The 20,255-nt window shown below is 36.0% G+C and overlaps 1 protein-coding gene and 1 long non-coding RNA gene across 2 annotated transcripts; one reads left to right on the top strand and one right to left on the bottom strand.

The window, feature by feature from the left end:
• Nucleotides 1-368: 368 nt before the first annotated feature.
• On the bottom strand, nt 369-20,221 carry LOC144970998 (transcription initiation factor TFIID subunit 7-like). Its single transcript, XM_078911276.1, has 11 exons — nt 20,004-20,221; nt 17,540-17,674; nt 16,433-16,513; nt 14,719-14,815; nt 13,682-13,740; nt 8,851-8,979; nt 8,377-8,443; nt 7,862-8,047; nt 6,875-6,984; nt 5,476-5,535; nt 369-3,052 (listed from the first exon to the last, which is right to left on the bottom strand). Exons 1-11 carry the CDS (start codon nt 20,112-20,114, stop codon nt 3,020-3,022), a joined length of 1,068 nt encoding a protein of 355 aa, XP_078767402.1. The 5' UTR covers nt 20,115-20,221; the 3' UTR covers nt 369-3,019.
• Nucleotides 1,904-2,968, top strand: LOC144970999 (uncharacterized). The gene is made up of 2 exons (XR_013645056.1): nt 1,904-2,029; nt 2,850-2,968. It is a non-coding gene; the product is annotated as an uncharacterized LOC144970999 (long non-coding RNA).
• Nucleotides 20,222-20,255: the final 34 nt, after the last annotated feature.

Here is a 20,255-nt window from a genome sequence, read left to right as displayed (position 1 = left end):
CCTCCATATGACATTATGCTATTTAATAATAGTTTTATTGCAAACATCAATCTATTATATATATATTTTTCTAAATTATGGGTGTTTAATATACTATCATAAACATATATTCATGAATGTAACTCAGAAATAGAAAGTTTTTATGGCCAGTCCCCTCGATTTCGTTACTCTCGAGTTCCACTGTATTATGATGATGTATAGATGTACTGTTACTAGGAAATATAAGAACAATAATAATAATAATATTTTCTTAATTATATGAGCTTTTCTACCACATAATTGTTAGGAATCCATGCATTTGTGTAAAAGTGTTGGTTTTTTTTTTCAAAATCTCCTGGTGGCATCCCCTGTATATACCTGGCATATTATTTCTTTTCTGTGTATACAATGTCAATATCAATGTAATTTAATGTAATATATGGACACAATACTGTATAATACATACCAACTAAAATTGGTGGACTGTGCTTGTCATAGAATCAAAGCAAGAATAAATTATTGTGCGCTGTTTATTGAAACCAATGTCTTAAATTTGCAATTTTCCCATTTTTTTGCATGCAATTTTTGGAATTTTGGGTGCAATTTTTGGGGTTTTCATTTGCAATTTTCCGCAGGGACAGCAAATCGTCTACCAGATCAATATTATAATTGGTGCTTTTTCAAGCGAGCTCAGGCCGAAGGAAAGAAGCCCCAATCTCATCAAACTCACCTCTCCTCATATCTCAATCTGACTGTCGCCCAGTATGTAGAGAAAGTGTACCAGCATTTGACGGATGACGACCTCCTTTCGCGATGCCTCAGAATGCTAATGAGAGCTTTCATTCTCAGCTGTGGTTCCGCTGTCCAAAGCACATATTTGTTTCACGGAACAGGGTTGAGGTGGCTACTGTCCTTGCTGTTGGGGAATGGAATAAAGGCTCCATAGCAACACACTCCCTCATGTTACATGGGTCTTGAGGTGACTTCCTCAACTATCAGATCTGGTCAGAGGCGTGATCGATGTCGCCTGAAATTGGCCGACATAGCAACAGATGCCGTTGCCAAAAAGCGGAAGGAGGTCCAACGTGAGGCTAAAGCTAGGGAAGCTGAGAGGGTGGCAGAGGAGGAGGAGAGGAATATGGGGGGGGGGGCTTCCTATAAGTCTGGGGCCTTCTAAAATCATTATATCTGTTCAAATGAGTGAATGTTGTCTGTGTATGTGAGTACCATTATTTTCAACTTTTTTATCGAATTATTTTGTGAAAAGTACAAGTGTTGTAATAATTCTAAAGTCATAAATATTAAAAGCATGCCTATTAACCATACTGTATTATTGTAGTGCTTGAGGGCTCATCTGGATTGTTAAATCCTGTCTTCAAAGATGTAAAGGGCCTCTTCTTGGATATTTGACTCAAATTTTTTATCAGCCAAAAGAGGTCATAAGATGTTATATCATTCACACTTGGAATCTTGATGTGAGAAGATGTTCACAATGGTCGATTCGTCAAATTGCCCAAGAAGAAGGATTTTTTACCACCTCTTACTGGTGGGAGGAAGAGTTTAAAAATAAAAATAGAAAGTTACCAAATTTCTTCAATATTTTTACCAGAGTTTGGCTTTCGAAAATGATTTATTTTTGGTCATGGTTCAACCGATTTTCTTGCGGGTTTGTTCATAGGAAACAGAAGAAAATGATCTACATCTAGGTACAATGTTTATTTCTGTTTCCTGTTCGTAATGATAATTTAAAGAAGAATTTTCTTTATGAATACGGTGGATATTTTGAAAAAAAGTGGATCAGTTCTATAACGTAACTATCCTCCTTTAATATTTTTCAAAAATTGAAAACACTGGAAAGTCCATGATAAAGTAATTGAATATTTTATGACGTGACACGAGCAACTTGTCCAGCCATCAACAAAACCAGCAGCAGCCATTGTTATGGCTATTCCTTCAGGCGATCTGCCTGTCGAGGTCGACAAGGAATTATCGGAATGTTCTTCAACTACTAACCTACCATCAGCTGGAATAAACAAATTTACCACTACACGTAAGTATTTAACTATTCTTGTCAATTTTATTGAATGTAATGTTTTAACTTATTATTTAAAACTAAATGTAGAGATGAAGCCGGACTGTAGTATCAGTATAAGGAGAAATTGTCAATATAAAAATTCTTAAATTTTGAACCAGTCGAGCTACAGTGTTGTATCATGCTTATTTATTTTGAAAATATGATATATATGCACTCGGTATTGTTTTGTTAGGCTTTTGACTTGACTCTTTGCATTGGTAGAATAGCAGATCTGGAATCCTATTCAATGAAATAGGGTTAAGAGTGACAATTGACAAGTTTGATATTAACTTTGGTTGGTCGACCATGGCCTTCATTGCTTAGGTTACAGCTTGGTATTTTGAAAATCACATTTTTAAAAACAATCTCCCTTTCAAAAATTGAACTTTCTCAGAATTTGTGTTTGTATTTCGGGGGGGTCGCCGAGGAGGGGGAGATTGCCAATTGTGTCAATAATAAAAAGAAATTTTAACCCCACCCCCTCCAAAAAAAAAAAAAAATGAGAGCGATTCTTTTTTGTCCTGACTGGTGACAGAAAAGCCTAAACTTTTCTTCAGAATATCAATATCCGTCATCCCTATTTTATTGAGGCAAGCCGATAGGGCATTGTCAATACAGATGGCATGTGATGCATTTCTTGTTCTCAAATTACATTACATTACCTTACTTTTTTTCCATAATATTATAAAACTCAAATGTCTCGCACAGCAATTTTCTAAAATAATATTGAGTTGATAATGTGGAATTACAAGCATGGCAACACTTGCTTTATTTCCCCTTTTTCTATTTGGTACAGATGAGGATCAGATGAAAGCAAGCTTTTTGCGGGTAACTGACATGCTCATCACAGAGGGTATGCATCATTTGCTGTAGCACGTACATCATGTTGGAATCTTCAGTTCCAGAGAAATCCCCATGATGGGATCATTACATTATAGGTACTGAATGAATAGAGGCTTCCTGGAATCATTGATTCAACATTGCAGACAGGATTTCCAACTGGGGAAAGATAAAAAAGACAAAGATGATGACAAAGACATGGACTTTTGATATTTAACTCAATGATTACCAGAGATTTGTTCCCAGCAAAACTGCTGGTTATCGGGCCTTTTTTGTCATTAAAAAAAATCACGATTTAAATACCAATTAAAGGAATATTCTATAAAGTTTATTATAGTAACGGAAAAAAGTGAAAACTTAAAACATAATATTTTTCAGGTTCATTTAGTTATTATATACTTAATATGGATATTTCATGTTAAATGACGCATTATACTTATAGAATCAAAAAGAAAATTGAAACACAGTAACCCTTTTTGACTCATTGTGTCAATACTAATATAGGCCTAGTTTTGTTTGGTGAGGAAGTCTATAAAACAGGGAATATCAGTGATGTTAAAAGTTCTGGTCATCTGATCCTTGAAATGATTTAATACATCCACTGAAACTGAAAGGGTTGTTTGTTTTTAAGCTTGCAACACATTTAGGTAATATCATTGCCGCTAAAAAGAAGAAAACGGTATAGTTGAGATATTCTATATTTACAATCAAAGCACCCAAGAAAAAGTAAGACAGAGGGGAATTGGTTTAAATAGGGAACAGATGGATATTCCAGGAGCATACCATCAAAGTTTGAGATCACCTTAAAGTTTCATCCAGACACAAGCACAGGATCCTACTAAGAGGAATACCCTCATTACATAACAGAGAGGCCCATGTATCCTATCGCTGCTGGGTGGACAGAGTAATCCACAACTTAGATTCATTGACATATGTTGAGTGATCTACCAACTGAGCTACAGAATCACACATCATTTACCCCTGAATGATATATTACTAAGTGTCTGATAAGAAATTGAATCGTGCTTGCTACACTTTAATGCCATAATCCATGTCCAATATATATGGAAAATGTATCTCTCAGATACAGTGCCCTCTGGATACGTCGACCTTGCTTAAGTCGATTTTTTTCCTTGGTCCCTCCCCCTGTATTACATTAGTAAAAAAAAATAATTCCACATAAGTCGATGTCGCTAAGTCGATGTTCTTATCACTCATAACCACAATAAAATCACAAATAAACAAATGTTTCCACTGGTTAAAAAAGCTGCCAGTAAGAATTTTCATTGGTTAAGAATATCCGCGAACGATTGACGCACACCGATGTGATTTAGGTGCTTTGCCTGGTGTCCGTGCTCAATGTACAAAGTAGTATCCAATAGCTTTGATTTATCCAGCTCACATTTTACATCGTCGCAACTTCAAGTTCAAGATTTAAATAATTTATTTTTGCTCTAATCCCAGGCCATATGGCCCTATTAATTAGTATCAATTTTATCAAGACTCCAAGTCAAGTCACAACTACAATGGCAAACCTATCGCTGAAAAGAAAGATATAGTTGATCGATGCAGTTGAAAAGTCTGAGGAAATTGGCATACCAGCCATTTCTGTCTCGACGATTTACAAGAAGCATGACCTTAATCTTGAGGTGCCTACGCTTCGCTGAATAATTCCACTTAGTTGGTCTACATTCCCCATTCAAGGCAAACATTCCGCTTTTCAGCTTACCAATCGAGGAAAAAAATCATTTAAAAAAAAAATCTCTAGTAAAAAAAAAAAGAAGTGAGCTATGGCATCAGCATCTCCTATGGTCAATCAACACACATTGTGTGTGTCTGATTAGTCCCTTCAAATTGTGTGCAGTTAATGTCAAATAATAATATATTTTAGGGAGGGGGTTAACGGAAGATATATTATTATGATGACTCCAATATGTGAGGTCAATGACCTAGGTAATATTATATGTAGGCTCCAATCGGTAGTATTATTGAGTACAGTGGGATTCTTTCCATTTTTAATTTTAGCCCTGTGTATTTGTGCATGAGCCAGCTCGAGAGGAGAGCGGGTGTGTGTATGGCACTTGCGTCTGTTTAATTAAGTGTGTGTCCTGAAAAGATTAAATCCATCCATTCAATGCTCTGCTCTGAGACTGTGTCCTCTATTATTATTTGACCCCCGTTTAGTCTTTAAACAAATTGCACATTTTTACATTGTATCATTTGAGTACTTTTGGATTGTCTGACATTTTCTGTTGTAAATCATGTCAATAGTCAATAACAGTAAGTTGATTCCGCTTTTTGATCTCAAATACAGCTTTTTATGTATTCTGATTTCTCTGGTCAATTTGATGCGACCAAGCAACAGCAGCAGAAAGCGTGACAAGAAGGGTCATACTTATTCTAGATGGGCTTGTTTTATTCACACACATATCATTTGCTCATTTGGTTACACTCCGGTTAAGTTGATTTTCGGTTAAGTCGATTTTATTTTCAGTTCCCCTGGGCATCGTCTTATCCGGAGTCGACTGTAAATATGTAATAACCAATAACATATTACCACAAAAAGATGATTCAGAACATACCTCTCTCTCCTTTTCATTTTCCTCATTGACAACTGAATTCAAGGCCTCTTGCATCTCACCCTGAAAATTTTTTTAAAGAGCCATAATTTTTACTTTGATGGCAGCCATGATGAGACACATTGAACTTGTAGATCTTAATAATTCTAGAATATGTGTCAAGCACATATAAGTTTTAAAAACGAAGCTAATATATAAGATGAATAAAACATACAGCAGGTACAAACAAAACTATAGAAATCTGACCAAATTCTAATGACTTTATAAAAATGGATTTGTAAATGTGAAAGAAATTTTGAAAATAAATTGATAAGGTTTACATGAATGCAAGTTTGATATGGAGATTTGATATCATTAAGTGTTTAAAAATGTTCATTTTCCCCTTCAAATCCCTGGTACCAACCACAAACTCCCAGACTTATTCTAGTTTTTTTTGTCAGTTTCACGGATTCAATGCTCCATACCATAAATTACAAAATGGGTCAAGTCAAGAGAAAATGAAAGCAAACTAACATCTTAGAGTGAAATACCCTGAGCTCTATCTAATCAGCTACACCCCCCTTCCCCCTTCAATTTATTGCCATGTGTAATACTCATACACGATCCACTCTAATTTTCTTAATCATCATGCGCTATCTATGAGAATGGTAGTTCAATTTTCTAAACGGTGGATCACTTGGTGAACACTATCTGATAACACTGGTTCCTAGTTACCCAGCATTACAAAGAAAGTTACCTTGAAAATAATTGGATACAGACACTGATGTAAAATACAAATCGGAATATGTATGATGCATGAAACATTGTCATACAAAGCAGAAAGAAAAATATGCAAGAAAAAAGCATCCAAAAAAATTTGAAAAATCAGCCTGCCTTATGTGAGGATCAAACCTAAGACCTCCTTATTACAGGTCCCAATGTTTCCATTTTCATATTTTTAAAATAAAACTGGGACATACTCTTTGTCTCCGCCCTAATTCTTTTGGTTCAGTGTTTGTAATGATGTAGAAAAGTGTTCACAACAGAAACATAAACTCTTGTGAAGAAAATAAGCATTCAGGTCGTCCAATGTAATGGCATCACATTTGACCAGTAATCTGGAGGTCTGAGGTTCAATTTCTATTCATGGAAGGCACTTTTTTTCTTGTATTTTTGTTTTGTCTAGTATTGTTTCAAACACACTTTTTCAGAGAAAAGGTTAGGCAAACACAGATACTAGTAATTGTAAACTCATCCACAGTACAATAAATCAAATACACTCTTCTGTAGTATCTCATATGAGAACATTTTCTTATTCAATAAAAAACTAAATGTTAAACTTTCAACTTTATAGTAAAAATTTAACAGAACATAAACGACTGCCTGAATGTCCTATGTTAAATGTAAATTCTTTCATTCCTACCTTGAGTTCCTCATCTTCTAATGTAGCAAGCTGATCTTCTTGGTGGGATCGCCGTTCACGAATTTCTTCTAATTGTTTCACCAATTCCTTAAGTTTATCTTGTAACTCCACTGTAAAACAAAATTAAGAGATAGATTTGCTATAAACAATTTGTGGCTGATGGAAAATGAGAATCTATTAAGTAACCCTATCCCACCTAACTTGGACATTTTTTACACAATAACTATCACAATACAGAAAAACACATTATGATGAGAAGGCATGAAGAAGTGTCAGTAAAACACATATCACCAACAATTTTCAATGGTATTTTCTTTTTTTCTCTTCAAAATATGAAAAAAACTGTAGCCTGAAGGTGAGATTTAATGTCCCTCTCCAGTCTAACTATAGACTTTAACATTTACTGTTTCATACAAATAATTACAAACAACTATGCTCACATCATTCAACAGTATGGCTTTAAATCACAATGATTTCTTTTTCTTTTACTTGCCCTACCACGATACATAGATTGTAAAACAGGAGATTTTAACATTTTCTGTTGTAACTGAGATCGTAGGATGTGAATTATACTATGCTGGGAAAGTTATTGAATTGGACCAGTTCTATGATTGTAGATTGGACAAGCATTGTTCCATCCCACCACTTTCAATGACAGGCTTATTGTGCCTATCATCAATATAAATGAAAGACAAAAAGAACTTCAGAGATGATACATTTGTTTTTATGCTGATACCTACAGAAGGAACAGCTACAAGATATCATAATTTCTATGAATATGTTGACTTACACTGAGCAGTTTCAATATAGTTAATATCCACATCATTCATTAACAAAGAGACTTTCCACATATACAAGATAAGAAAAATTAAGTTTTGTAAAATGTTGTGCTGCCAATATTGAGTTTAGTTACCAGAGCCCAAAAAAAAAAAAAAACCAAAACAAAGAAGGCAGAACTGGTTTACTAATATGAGTGAACTTGCTTACCTGTATCTGAGTCTGTAACAACAGCTCCATCAACTGATTCTGATAAATCTCGTTCTCCCAGAGAAGAGCCAGGTTTGGGGGTTAAAGGTCCCCTGGAAGCATCTTCCTCTCCGCTGTCCATAATGTTGATATCTTTCTCATCCTCTTCTTCCTCCTCTGATGAGCTTAGTTCTCCAAAATATGAGGCTGGTTGATAAAATATGTTTTGATCTCATTCATAAGCAGTGACATCAGTTCTTTTGGGGGGTTATTTTGGTATGCCAATGGGAGAAATTGTTCCAGCATTTTAGATTATTTTTTAATTAAAAATAAAAAAGTATACAAAAGTGATGAAAGAAGAAATTATAAATTTAAAGTTTACATGACATAATTATTCTATTTGTGATTGGTCTCTTCAAAACGATTTACATTATTATCAATCTGAAGAATAGGCATCAATTGAATTAGCAAAATAACAAAACTACTGTTAAGAAAAGTATAAAGTAAAAGTGTAAAATCAATTAGACGGCACTCACCAACATCCATGGAGGCATTTTCTTCTGTTCCTCTTCCTGCATGTTGTTTAGACCCACCGTCTAAACTCTGAGGAACAAAGAATTCAGAAATAAATAAACCTTATGCTTTGCAATATATATCATCAGATAATCATATCATATTACAACTGATATATAAGAACAACTGAATTAGCCTTTACAATTTTCCTCACACTTTCCAATTCAATTATCTACATAATCAAAATGCAAAATATGAAATAACATGAAATCCAGTACGGTACTACCTTTCATTTGAAATGTCCTTTAGAAAGTGCAAATATGACACAAATCATTCACTGGGGTATTTCAATTATCTTATTTTCACACACACACATACAGAGAGAGAGAGAGAGAGAGAGAGAGAGAGAGAGAGAGAGAGAGAGAGAGAGAGAGAGAGAGAGAGAGAGAGAGAGAGAGAGAGAGAGGGGGGGGTAAAAAAAATCAATATGATATTACCTTTGATTGCCCAGAATCAGTTAGTGACTTTTCATCATCAATTATAATTTCGTGCTTGACTTCAACAGCCTCAGAATCATAGCGGAATAACCTCCTTACTTCTTTCTCCACCTCGGGTTGATCCATATACTGTACAGAGAAAAATATTGAGAAATGTACAATATTAGTTTCTTTCTTTTTTTTGTTCCGTATTCGGAATGCGTTGTAAGGGTTGTTGCATCTTTAACCTTTACCGCCACTCGTGGGTCTATTAGACCCACCCCAAGTACATATTCTGTCATTGTGTCTTTGAATGAGTAAATAAAAACTTGAAACTCTAGATATGCTTCCTTCAACCATTTTTTGTTATGAGGGTTGATTTTTTTAAAAATTTTCCTGGAAATTGTATTTTATATGAATTTTTTTCACAACCCTATAAAATTCTTTAGCGCGGCCACTCGCGGGGTCTGTTAGACCCGGTAACGCACAAAGAGAGTTTTATTCCTCATGCCCCATTCGCCACTCGCGTGGTCTTTCAGACCCGCGTGCCCGACGTGTCACTTACTTACGTATCAACTATGGTTGCCAATTTGGCATTCTTTTTGCCAAAAGCAAAATTTATAGATATTTTGTATAAGTCTATTGGAATAGTGGCAGGGAGAATGTCTTAATAGATTACTATTTACACAGATGTTTCTGTATTTACAATACAACAGAGTGATCAACGCAATACTAATTTATAGTGCACTTTCTGACTTTGGTATCAATTGGTTGTAATGGGTTATTTTTGAACGTCGATTTTGGCATGATTCCACAAAATAATCTTGTTGTGTCCTAAAAGAATGCGCCGAGTCATGACCTGACCTAGCCGTGTGTAGTCTATGTCATGTGTACTCATGACCTTTTCTACTCATTTTCCCTGCGACAGTTTACAAATATTATTACTTCTGCTTTTACAAAATATCGATATATTTCTACAACTACAATTGCCAGTTTTGTATTTTGCCTATTGAGGTGAGTAATTAGTATAAATTCATCATTAGCTGTATAAACTAGTACAATATGGTTATGACATAACCCAAACTAGTCCTACTACTTAGCAGCCAGTTCATGTGCATAGCTGAAGTTGGTAAGGACATTGCAGGTTTTACACGTTGGTTCTTTTCAGGAGACACAGACACAGAGTGTGTTGTAAAAAGAAATAAAGATGATAATAGATTAGCTAGCCTCTATGATTTTTGCTGATAGTGAACAGATCCAATAATCCTGGGTTTCAGTGTGAGTCAGATTATTTCTAGTTATTTCCACACAATCTCTCCATGTTGGCTTCTATCAACAGTAATGGGTGGTGGGGTCCCTTCATACGGTACAAGCCATCGTCATGCTTGTGATACCAAATGCTATCAATCCATTTAACGTTACTAAACCGGGATAGACTCTGTATCATAGTTCTTTATCATTCAATGGACTCAATAACTAAAGTAAATTACGTTTCTCGTTTTAACAGTGAAATGGCGGACAGAAATTATATATGGGAACAACTCCTGTCTGTTGAGCCGGAGAACAGCTCTGAAGAGGAATCTTCATCTGAAGAAGATTTATTTCAGAATCAGTTTGACGTTGAGGATGGTGAAATGGACGAAGCAGTTGGTGGGGATGATGATGATGATAATGACTTGCAGACTGCCAGCTATACCGAGCTATTGCCTGTGGTTGCAACCAACACCGAGCTGTTGCCCGTGGTTGCCAACGACATCGCTTCAGATGCTGGCTGCTACAAGTCACGGATGGTAGATTGGAGTAAGACCAAACCTGCAGCTATCAAAACGCCAGCCCGCAATATTATGAGGTTACCTCACGACCGCACTCCCGCAACAGGACATGTGGAGACACCAGAGAGCGCATTCCTGCTGTTTTTCACGGCGTTCATGATCGACGAGTGCGTAAAATACACAAATATTGAAGGGAGGAGGGTGAAAGGCATGAAATGGACAGTCTGCACAAGGGATGAGATCTTTGCCCTTATTGGGTGCTTGCTGTATGCAGGCTCCAGGAAGGAAAACATGACAGATATAAAGATGTTGTTCGATGTTTTGGATGGACTGCAAATTTTACGGGCTTGTTTCTCTCGGAACCGTTTTTCGTCTCTTTTGACTTACATGCGGTTTGACGACAAGGAGACGAGAAGCCAACGAAGAGCCAGGGATCTGTTTGCTCCAATCAGGGACATTTGGAACAAGTTCCAGATTGCCCTTCAGATGCACTATGCGCCGGGAGAAGCCCTCACAGTAGACGAGCAACTTGTCAATTTCCGTGGTCATTGTGCCTTTCTGCAGTATATCCCCTCGAAGCCTGACAAGTATGGCATCAAAATATTTTGGGTGTGTGATGCCGCCAACGCCTTTCCGTGCTACGGCACACCATATCTTGGAAAGGGAACACAGCCCAATACAGCCAGCAGTGTTGGAGCATCTACTGTTCTAAACCTGGTCCAGCGCTATTTTCAGTGGAACTTCACTTTTGACAATTACTTCACAGACTTCGAGCTGTCCCAAAAACTGCTGCGCCAAAAGCTAACTCTTGTGGGGACAGTAAGGAGGAACAAGACGTTTTTGCCTCAGATATTTAAGGACAAAAAGCATCTCTCCCTTCACCAATCCATGTTTGCATTCAAGGACAGCACCACACTGGTGAGCTACCAGACCAAACGGAACATGAATGTAAACCTCCTCAGCACTAGGCGGACGTGACGTCAGACTATGGAATCCTATTTAGTTAAGGGAAGTGTGATTGCCAGATTGGCATTTTATATCTTCCTTACGATGAATATATCCTTTACAACAAGAGATGAAGTGAGAAGGAAAGTGCCAGAAGACAATAGAGAATACACATTTCGCGGCGGTGATGGGGGTTTGAACCCGCGACCTTGCTGGTACGACAACTCCGCCTGGCCGGGGAGAGCGTGACTCTACTGTATGAGCTATCCACGATCCCCAAAAAGATTCCCGACTACTGTAGATCGCGGGTCCAACACACACAATACACAATCCCCGCGAAGTAAGACCAAGCTGTTTGTAATCATGTTCCATTAGAATTCGAGTTTAATGGACCCGTTGAGCTTAACTTCGTAATACTTAGGGACATTGTTGATACACCTAGTATGGAAATCTGGTTTATAGTAAAATAATTACCGCCAGGTCAGATTATTCCCCAGCTTCCCAATAATGGGCAGAGTAATTAAAAGGAAAAACAACGAAGTTCAAAAGAGGAGACGGAAAAATTAAATTTAATAATTAATAAATAAATAACTAAAAAGATATCACAAAACAGGCCACCTCTATTCGCAATGGTACTGCAAGTAGTAGATATCATTCATTAAAGTTATTTGCAGTAGATAGTACTGCAAATGCGGGTTCGTTTTTAACGTCATTTTTTTGAGATTTCCGTTACAACACAATGAGCCCATTAGGAATTGGGTTATCAAACCTGCAGATGATGCTGTGCGTTTATTTTTTTTTTTTAACTCGCAACATCACCAGCCGAATATAACGTACCAACACACAAATTATTATCAAATTAATATCATCATCATCATCATTATTATTATTATTATAAAATTGCAGGGTGGCCAACTTTTCAGAAACTGAATTAGGGAAAATTTTTGGTTACCGCACAATAATGTTAAGAGTGAAGTAATACACAGCCTAATACTAATTTAATACTTAACAAAGAATGAAAATGAAAACAGACATTAAGTTGACATACCTGTAAACCTTGGAAGTGAAAGGGGTAACTTTTGACATATATATCCTCTATCCAAGCTTAGGAGGTGCATTATGCCCTCTATTGAATTTGGTGCAGAAGTCACAGCCTCTATACTATTAATAAATATGACTTGACAATTTAAAACAAAAAAACTACACACACATTGAGACCACAGCATCACTACAATACTTTTTACACTATGTACATGATAACAGGCTTTGTTTACTGCTATTATTTGCCTTCTGAATGCAAGCTATCCATGGTGGATCTCTTGCATTTTTGCAAGAACTTGTCAGTCAATTGGACAGGTGGCATGCTTGATGAGGAGACCCTAACTTTATTAAGTAAAAGACTGTTTAGAGTGGCATTGCTCAACTGAGATCTGCTTTCAGTTCTATTCTTCCTAACCAAACTAAATATCCTCTCTGATGCTGCATCAGCGTCTTTTTTTACGATGGTTTCTTTTCGGGGAAAAAAACGCAGTTTCGGGACATCGGGAACGGTGGATCCATTTAGGGAATTTCCCGAAATAATCGGGAAGGTTGGCCACTCTGATATTGTTATATTATCATCATCATCACTATTATTATTATTATTATTATCACCATCATCATCTTCATTATTATTATTCGAGAGAGAGAGAGAGAGAGAGAGAGAGAGAGAGAGAGAGAGAGAGAGAGAGAGAGAGAGAGAGAGAGAGAGAGAGAGAGAGAGAGAGAGAGGGGGGGGGCTGGGTCCAAAAGACCTCGCGTGTGGCGAATCGGGGGCACAAAATACTTCTCTCTTCCCAAGTCACCGGGTCTAAGAGGACCCGCGAGTGGCGAATGAGACGTAAGAAATAAATCTCTATTTAGCTATAGGCGGGTCTAAAAGACCACACATGTGGTGAATAGGGTGCGTTTTAGGGAGTGGCGGTAAAGGTTATAAATCAAAACAAAACAAAAAAATAACCCCCTCCCCTCTTCATTGACATAAATTTGAGGAAAAACAGTTTTATAAATATTCCTTCATTGTTGTCAATACATAGAGACTATTGGGAATATCAAAGAAAATATAACGAAAAGTATAACAACATACAACGACTTACCTTCTTTTTCAATGTTTTCCTGAATCTCCGTTTCCTCACATTCTTTAAAGATGGTGTCACTGAGAAGACAAAGAAAATATAGGAATGTTAAGAAAGGGGAATGCAATAAAACAACACCGCAAGAATAATGATATCAAAAGATTCGAATAACTAAATTGCAGTTCAACACGAGTTGGACAAGTATGTAGCTTTCCATTATCTAAAAAAAGGGGGATAAAAGTAGATTACAAACATTAACAGTGACAACAGAGGAGTTATAGTTGAAACTGGTAATTTGGTTGCTTTCAGAACAACTGCTTAATTGGAACAAACTGTCAGTGATAGAATTTAGTTTGATATAAATGCTGACAGTTAATCGAAATGTATACCAGTTAATTGGAATGAATTCAGAGCTACATTAACTTTATATTTAATTTTTTTTTTCTTCAATTTACAGCACACAAAAAATGTCTTTATTAAGAGTAATAACAACACAAATTGTAGATTCACAATGTAGTCGCTTACAAACATTCCCCTTTTTATTTTATTTTTAAGTCTTCATAATTTGAGTGTCTTGTATACAACAAATAATTCATACGAGCACAGGGAACTATGCAAATTATTGTTAGCTTTCGAAGAGCTGTCTCTTTGGACTGACGTCTGAGAGGTACAAGTGTAACAATTGTATTGTATAAATGAGTGGTCATTAGATAGTCATTCTCTTTACCACCATCATCACGACCAAACACGGGTAATGTTGAATATTTTGAAATACACAATACCTTACTTATCCGAACCAGTGACCACCTGAGCTCTAGCCCTTCAGTCTTTTATACATAATACCTAAAAATACTACAACACTTAATACATGCGTGCAGTCTTGATAAGTGGTTCCCTCATGATGATGAACAGCCATGGAATCCGTTAATTTGAACACCGCTTAATTGGAAAAGTTTTGTGACAATGCTGTTCGAATTGTGTGGCTTTGACTGTATTGTTACAAGACTTGTGCATTTAAAGTTAAATAATTATAATACAAGTAACCCCCCATTACTAACATCCATGATTCCAGGCATATTTCTTTTCTTTATCCTTTTTCTTCATACTCTCTGACTCGTCTTGTAACCATTCTTCATCTCTTTTACACACCAACATCTGTCAAATAAAAATTCAAGCAATATGAAAATAATGAACAAAGCTAATTGTACAGACACTATTCTCTTGTGTAGATTTGTGGTATGATGCTCGCTGTCGATTGAGAAGGCCATGGGATTGAGCCTCACTCGATGCATAGTTGAATCCTTCAAAAAGGCTCTTTACTCACATTCTCTTACCATACTCAAGTGTAAAATGACAGTTAAAAGCATTGTCTCTGCCAGAAAAAGTCGTTATATCGCCTTATAGGCGTTATGTCTCGTTCTAAACGTTACGTGTAGCTTTTTGGTCAGGAGTCCTTTTGTAAAGTGCTTTGAGCCACATTTAGTGGATATCATGCTATATAAAAGCTCAAGTTTTCTTCATTGTCAAACTGAAGTTTCTAACACATACTTTATTTAAAAGCATAATCATTGCACAGAATTGTGTTCAGAAACAAAGTTAGATAAAGCAAAAGAGGTAATAATTCAAATATTATCTAAAAAAATATCTCAAAATGATTCACGTGATGCGGTTTTAAACTGACTTCAAATAAGTGGGAAAACCACATGATCTTTCATTAAACAATGAACTGACCCCTTGAATTTCCAAATTTTTGATTGGCGAGACACTCATTCCCATGACCAGTTGATCGACAGGGGGACATGCAGGATGCAGACTTTACAACCTTACACCATTCATCATGATCCCTGGCCTTTTCCAGTAGGCTATTGAGATACAGACCTGTCCACTCTTTGAAGTTGTCTTGCCATAATTTTCTCTCTTCCTCTTCTCCTTTGTCCCTCCACAGTGCTCTGCATAAGTCTTGCACAGATTATCATGGCGGACAATGTGTCCAAACTATGACAATTTCCATTTTTTGACTATTGACATCAGTGGTTCCTATCCTCCTGCTCAATCCTCTACCTCTTCTAAAATGTTACAATGAATGACATAATTAGTCGGATGGTGAAAGCTTTGAACAGATGTTGCTAAGTTTAGTTAGAAGGTCAATTTTTATCAAAAATGAGTTCTTGTCATAAATGATTAAATCAAACCTTTTTGTACATCAAAGCTTAATTTCACTTCTAAACATTTAATTTTGTACAGCTAGTCAAGTTGAAAAACTTTAGAAAAGTTACTGGATACCTTTCCCATACATCTGACCATGACTTCATGAAAAATCACCCGATTTACATCAAATAAAGATTAAAATGCTCTGGAGAGCATATTCAGAAAATGCAAAAAATGCAAATCCAAAATTTTCACTTTCACCTTCCGACTGATTATGTCATGCACTGAGACAATATCCTCATTAGTTCTGTGCTCCAAATAATGAACTCTCCTCGATTATTTTTCTAATTTTTTTATGGCGACTAACAAAACAATAAAGTCTTTTGTTTTCCTTTTGGTTAGTGAATGGATGGTGAGGATGTATATATATATATATACAAATCAGCTCAAATATAAAGATGGAAGTGAGCGAGAAAGAAAGAAAGAAAGAAAGAAAGAGAGAGAGAGAGAGAGAGAGAGGAGAGAGAGAGAGAGAGAGAGAGAGAGAGAGAGAGAGAGAGAGAGAGAGAGAGAGAGAGAGAGAGAGAGAGAGAGAGAGAAAAAGAAAATGAGAAACTTTCATACCTGTGAAACATCTGCAGTTTTGTAGAAAGTTTTCTTATCAACTGTTTTTAGAGACTCTATGATACAAGGCATGTCGAGCAGCTAGAGAAAAAAAAATTTGTTTGATAAAAATCTAAAGAAAAATATTAAATACCCTTCATATAATAAATAAATATCTAGTAAAAATAATACAGTAAAAGTATCAATAACATGGGGGGTGGGGGGGGGGGGGGGGGGGGAAAGAAGGAGAGAGGAGAGACAACACAATTACTAGACCAGTGTGAATTTATTCTATTTAATAATGTAATAATTAATAAATGAGTTGTCATAATCAGGGAAAATAAATGTACTTTCATTTCATTTTGTCCCCTTTTCAAACACAAACAATCTGGAATGTTAACCTGTCCGTACTATGACATTTAGCTGTGAATTAATAATTATTTTGTGATACAAATTACACTATTCATAGATTCATTACCATGTACACTACATTATGATCAAAACTTTAATTAACCAAAAGTCAAATTAATGAAAGTTTTTTCAAACATACATATATACATGCAGATCTGCCATCCCCACCTGATGAGAATGTGTACAATAGGACCTCAAAATGGGGGAGATTTCATAAAAATGGGTACAATCCTGAAATCGACGGATATCCACATCAGCAGGGAGTAATGAAAGAAATCTTTCCACAAAAAAATTCAGGTCCACCACTGAGGAACACATTTGGTTGTCTGGGTCTGCTACACAGGCATGCACAATGGCTTTATCATTCAAATTACATTTCTTCTGAAGGTATTCAACCCCTGATTTGAAATATGACACAACAGATTTGTAAAATTTGTCTTGTTGCTCTACATCTAGGTCTTTCTCCACTAATTTTCTACATTTGTAGCCCACATCAATGTCAGAATTTGGAAGCAAGTTTGACATCTTGGAAGCATCAATTGTTAAGAGGTCAGTATCCGTACACTGAAAATGGGTACAATCTTGGGGGAAATGCGTACAATCGCTGAAAATACGCACAATTCCGCATTTTTTTGCAGTAGGTTGGCAGCTCTGTACCTGTGGCAATCTCTGACAAGTACAAAGAGTACAATAGAGTAAGAAAAACTACTGAATTACCTTAGCGAAAAAAATATCTCCCCCATATCGCACCCTTCCATGCCTCATGTCATGATCCATCTCAATAAAGAGCTTGTCTTTAATTTGAACATTTGATGACTCTTTCAGATCTTCATGCAAACAGGAGGCTGCATCCTGCAGTGAAAAAAAAGAAAAAGTGTTGATATAATGAGACCACAAAAAGGACATGTTTGATCGAAGAAAAGGGGTGGGAGAGCAAACCCCGTAGCACTGCAACCTTTTAGAAGCGAGATTCGATCTTTGACCTAACACCAAATCTTCCTGTTTTCATAGAAAGACACGTAATGACAAAACGATTATAGATAATTGAAGTCCAAGTTGCGATACTCTGACAGCTCTCTTGGTGGAAACGCTGTATTCTCTGTAAGCAATAATCTAATTATCTATATTAAAGGAAACTATTATCTGAAAGCAAAAAATTAGCTTCGCTAGGCACTTTGATTTTGATATCTCCAGTCCAGTGGCCACCGATAGGCTCACTGTAAGGTGAAACTCGTTTTTTGGAACTTTATTTTTGGCCCTTTACTGATGTTTCGGTCATCATGGTGTTATTTTGGTATCATTTTAAACTTTAAGGGGCACAAAAAAAGCTTTCTAACAGTGTATTTCATTCTAATTGTATTTCTCAGAAAGCTAATGAAATAAAAATTTATCAATATTTTAATTATAATAACTTTTAAAATTAAATTAAAATATGGATACATTTTAATTAGGTAATTCATACATCGATAGACAATTAATTGAAGAATACCCTTGCCAAATTTCATCAAAGTTAATACACTCGCTCATTATTTTATTTTCGTAGTGTTTTTATGCACCTCCGATGACAGTGTATCTTAACGTTTTTATACACCTCCGTCACGCATGCGCATCCCACCCAATTACATCAGCGATATTGTGTTTCTGTATTTGGACACGGCGAAAGTTATATTGTGACATCTGTAGGATGTTTTTGTTAATAAATTTATATAAAAATCGAAATATAAAACCAGAAAATAGAAGTTGCATTGAAGTTGAAGGTAAAATAATGTTTTAGAAAGACCTTATTAATATTAAATGTGATGAACAGTCAGGTGGCTCCGTAGCGCAGTGGACAAACTGTCAGACTCTAACCTTGAAAGTACTGGGTTCGATTCCCATTGTAGACATTTGTTTTTATTTTTAAGTTTACGTCATTGAGAAAGACCTCATTTTTGCTTGTTTAGTTTTTTTTTTCAAAAACTTTTTATCATGTTTTTAAAAAACTTCCGATTTTAATTTTCCAAAAATTATTTATTTATTTGAGATCAGTATTTGTGTGCCATGTTTCTTTTTAATTCTTCATATTATTGTAGGTACTTTGGTAAACGTCCATTTGACCCTCCAGCAGGGAGCCGATAAATGGGCTAGTGGCTGTGACCCGATTTTTTGGACTTTTGAGTGATGGGTCTCAGAAAAAGTTCCATAGATTTTTTGTTTATGGATGGATTTTATGATTTATGTCTTATTTTCTTCAGGAGAAATTACTCTATCGTTTGGTGTAGTTTATTTTAAAATCAATGACAATTTAGTATATCTTTTGATTGTGGATAAAGTAAGGTATAATTTAGCTTTGGATAATTAAAAGATTAGAACTTAGTAAATCAAAATTTCATGATGGCCTTTACTAAACATGTTAACTTTAAAATTAAATTCAGGGCAAAGTTGTATACCGCATCCATGAAATTCGTTCCAGCAAAATCCTTTCTCAAATCTTAGCGGCCATTTTAGACCAGTTTTGAAATCCAAATGTTGGTTACTACCGGAAATGCAACAATTTTCAGGTCACAAAGGCAAATAGAAGTAGAAGACCATTTTTCAGCCTATTTAAAGTAACATAACTTTTCTTCTGCTTATCTGATTTTCACAATTTTGGTATCATTAGAATCGTGTTGAAAAGCACTTTAAAATGATATAGGATTCATGGAGCTCAATCCAATTTGAATTTTTTACCAAAGTACCTAAATTATTGTTATTATTCTTTAATTTATTGTCGTTGTATAAACGTACCATCGGTAATCACCACTAAGCAGCGTGCTAAACTACAACTACAATCTAAAACTATTTAAACCTCATGGACGTATGCAGCAACATTTTCATTAATTTACCATCACCGCCAACGGAGGTGCATAAAAACGGTGCGTTTTTGTACACCTCCAACTCCAACGGAGCCGGAGGTGCATAAAAACGCCACCAAAATACCCGCCATCAACTCCACTTTTTAGGACAAAAACCTCACATTTTTTCCACATTTTCATGCGAATTGGGTTTTCAAGGACTTGGTTCGCAGAAGACTCGCCTCTCTAGTCACTTTACTAAGTCTAAGTAAGTTAACAGTTAACAGTTTAACTTTAACACAACTTCAACTCGAAATGATTTACCGAAATGAAATGAACATTTCATCCGACTTCAACTTCAAGATTACCTGAGGAAGTCTTAAAATAAACTGTTGTTCAAGTTCAAAGGGTTCGGTCGATGAAGATGATGATGCATTACTGGCAGAGGTATCCTTTTTCTTTGTATTCTTCCCTGACATTTGAAACAGAGAAATGAAGTAAAGAAACAGTAGTAAACAGACTTCAGATTTAGAATTTAGACCTTAGAAGTTTCAAGTTCCGCCGAGAAGCGCCGAGAACTACCTTCAGAATTACGTCCCCTTCGTGAATGAAAACGTGTC

The sequence above is a fragment of the Berghia stephanieae genome, chromosome 4 (genome assembly GCF_034508935.2).
Source record: "Berghia stephanieae isolate SIO BIC M18660-M18661 chromosome 4, UCSD_Bste_1.3, whole genome shotgun sequence".
Taxonomy (NCBI): domain Eukaryota; kingdom Metazoa; phylum Mollusca; class Gastropoda; order Nudibranchia; family Aeolidiidae; genus Berghia; species Berghia stephanieae.
Note: the sequence above shows the minus strand (reverse complement) of the source record. Positions and strands in the feature narration are given on the sequence as shown.

Excerpts from the sequence above, each read along its gene's own strand:
- LOC144970998 (XM_078911276.1), bottom strand. The coding sequence starts at position 20,114 with ATGTCAGGGAAGAATACAAAGAAAAAGGATACCTCTGCCAGTAATGCA. Across the intron at positions 14,816-16,432 it reads AAACTGCAGATGTTTCACAG|ATGTTGGTGTGTAAAAGAGA; the intron begins GTATGAAAGTTT and ends TTTATTTGACAG. Across the intron at positions 8,444-8,850 it reads CTGATTCTGGGCAATCAAAG|AGTTTAGACGGTGGGTCTAA; the intron begins GTAATATCATAT and ends TTTGTTCCTCAG.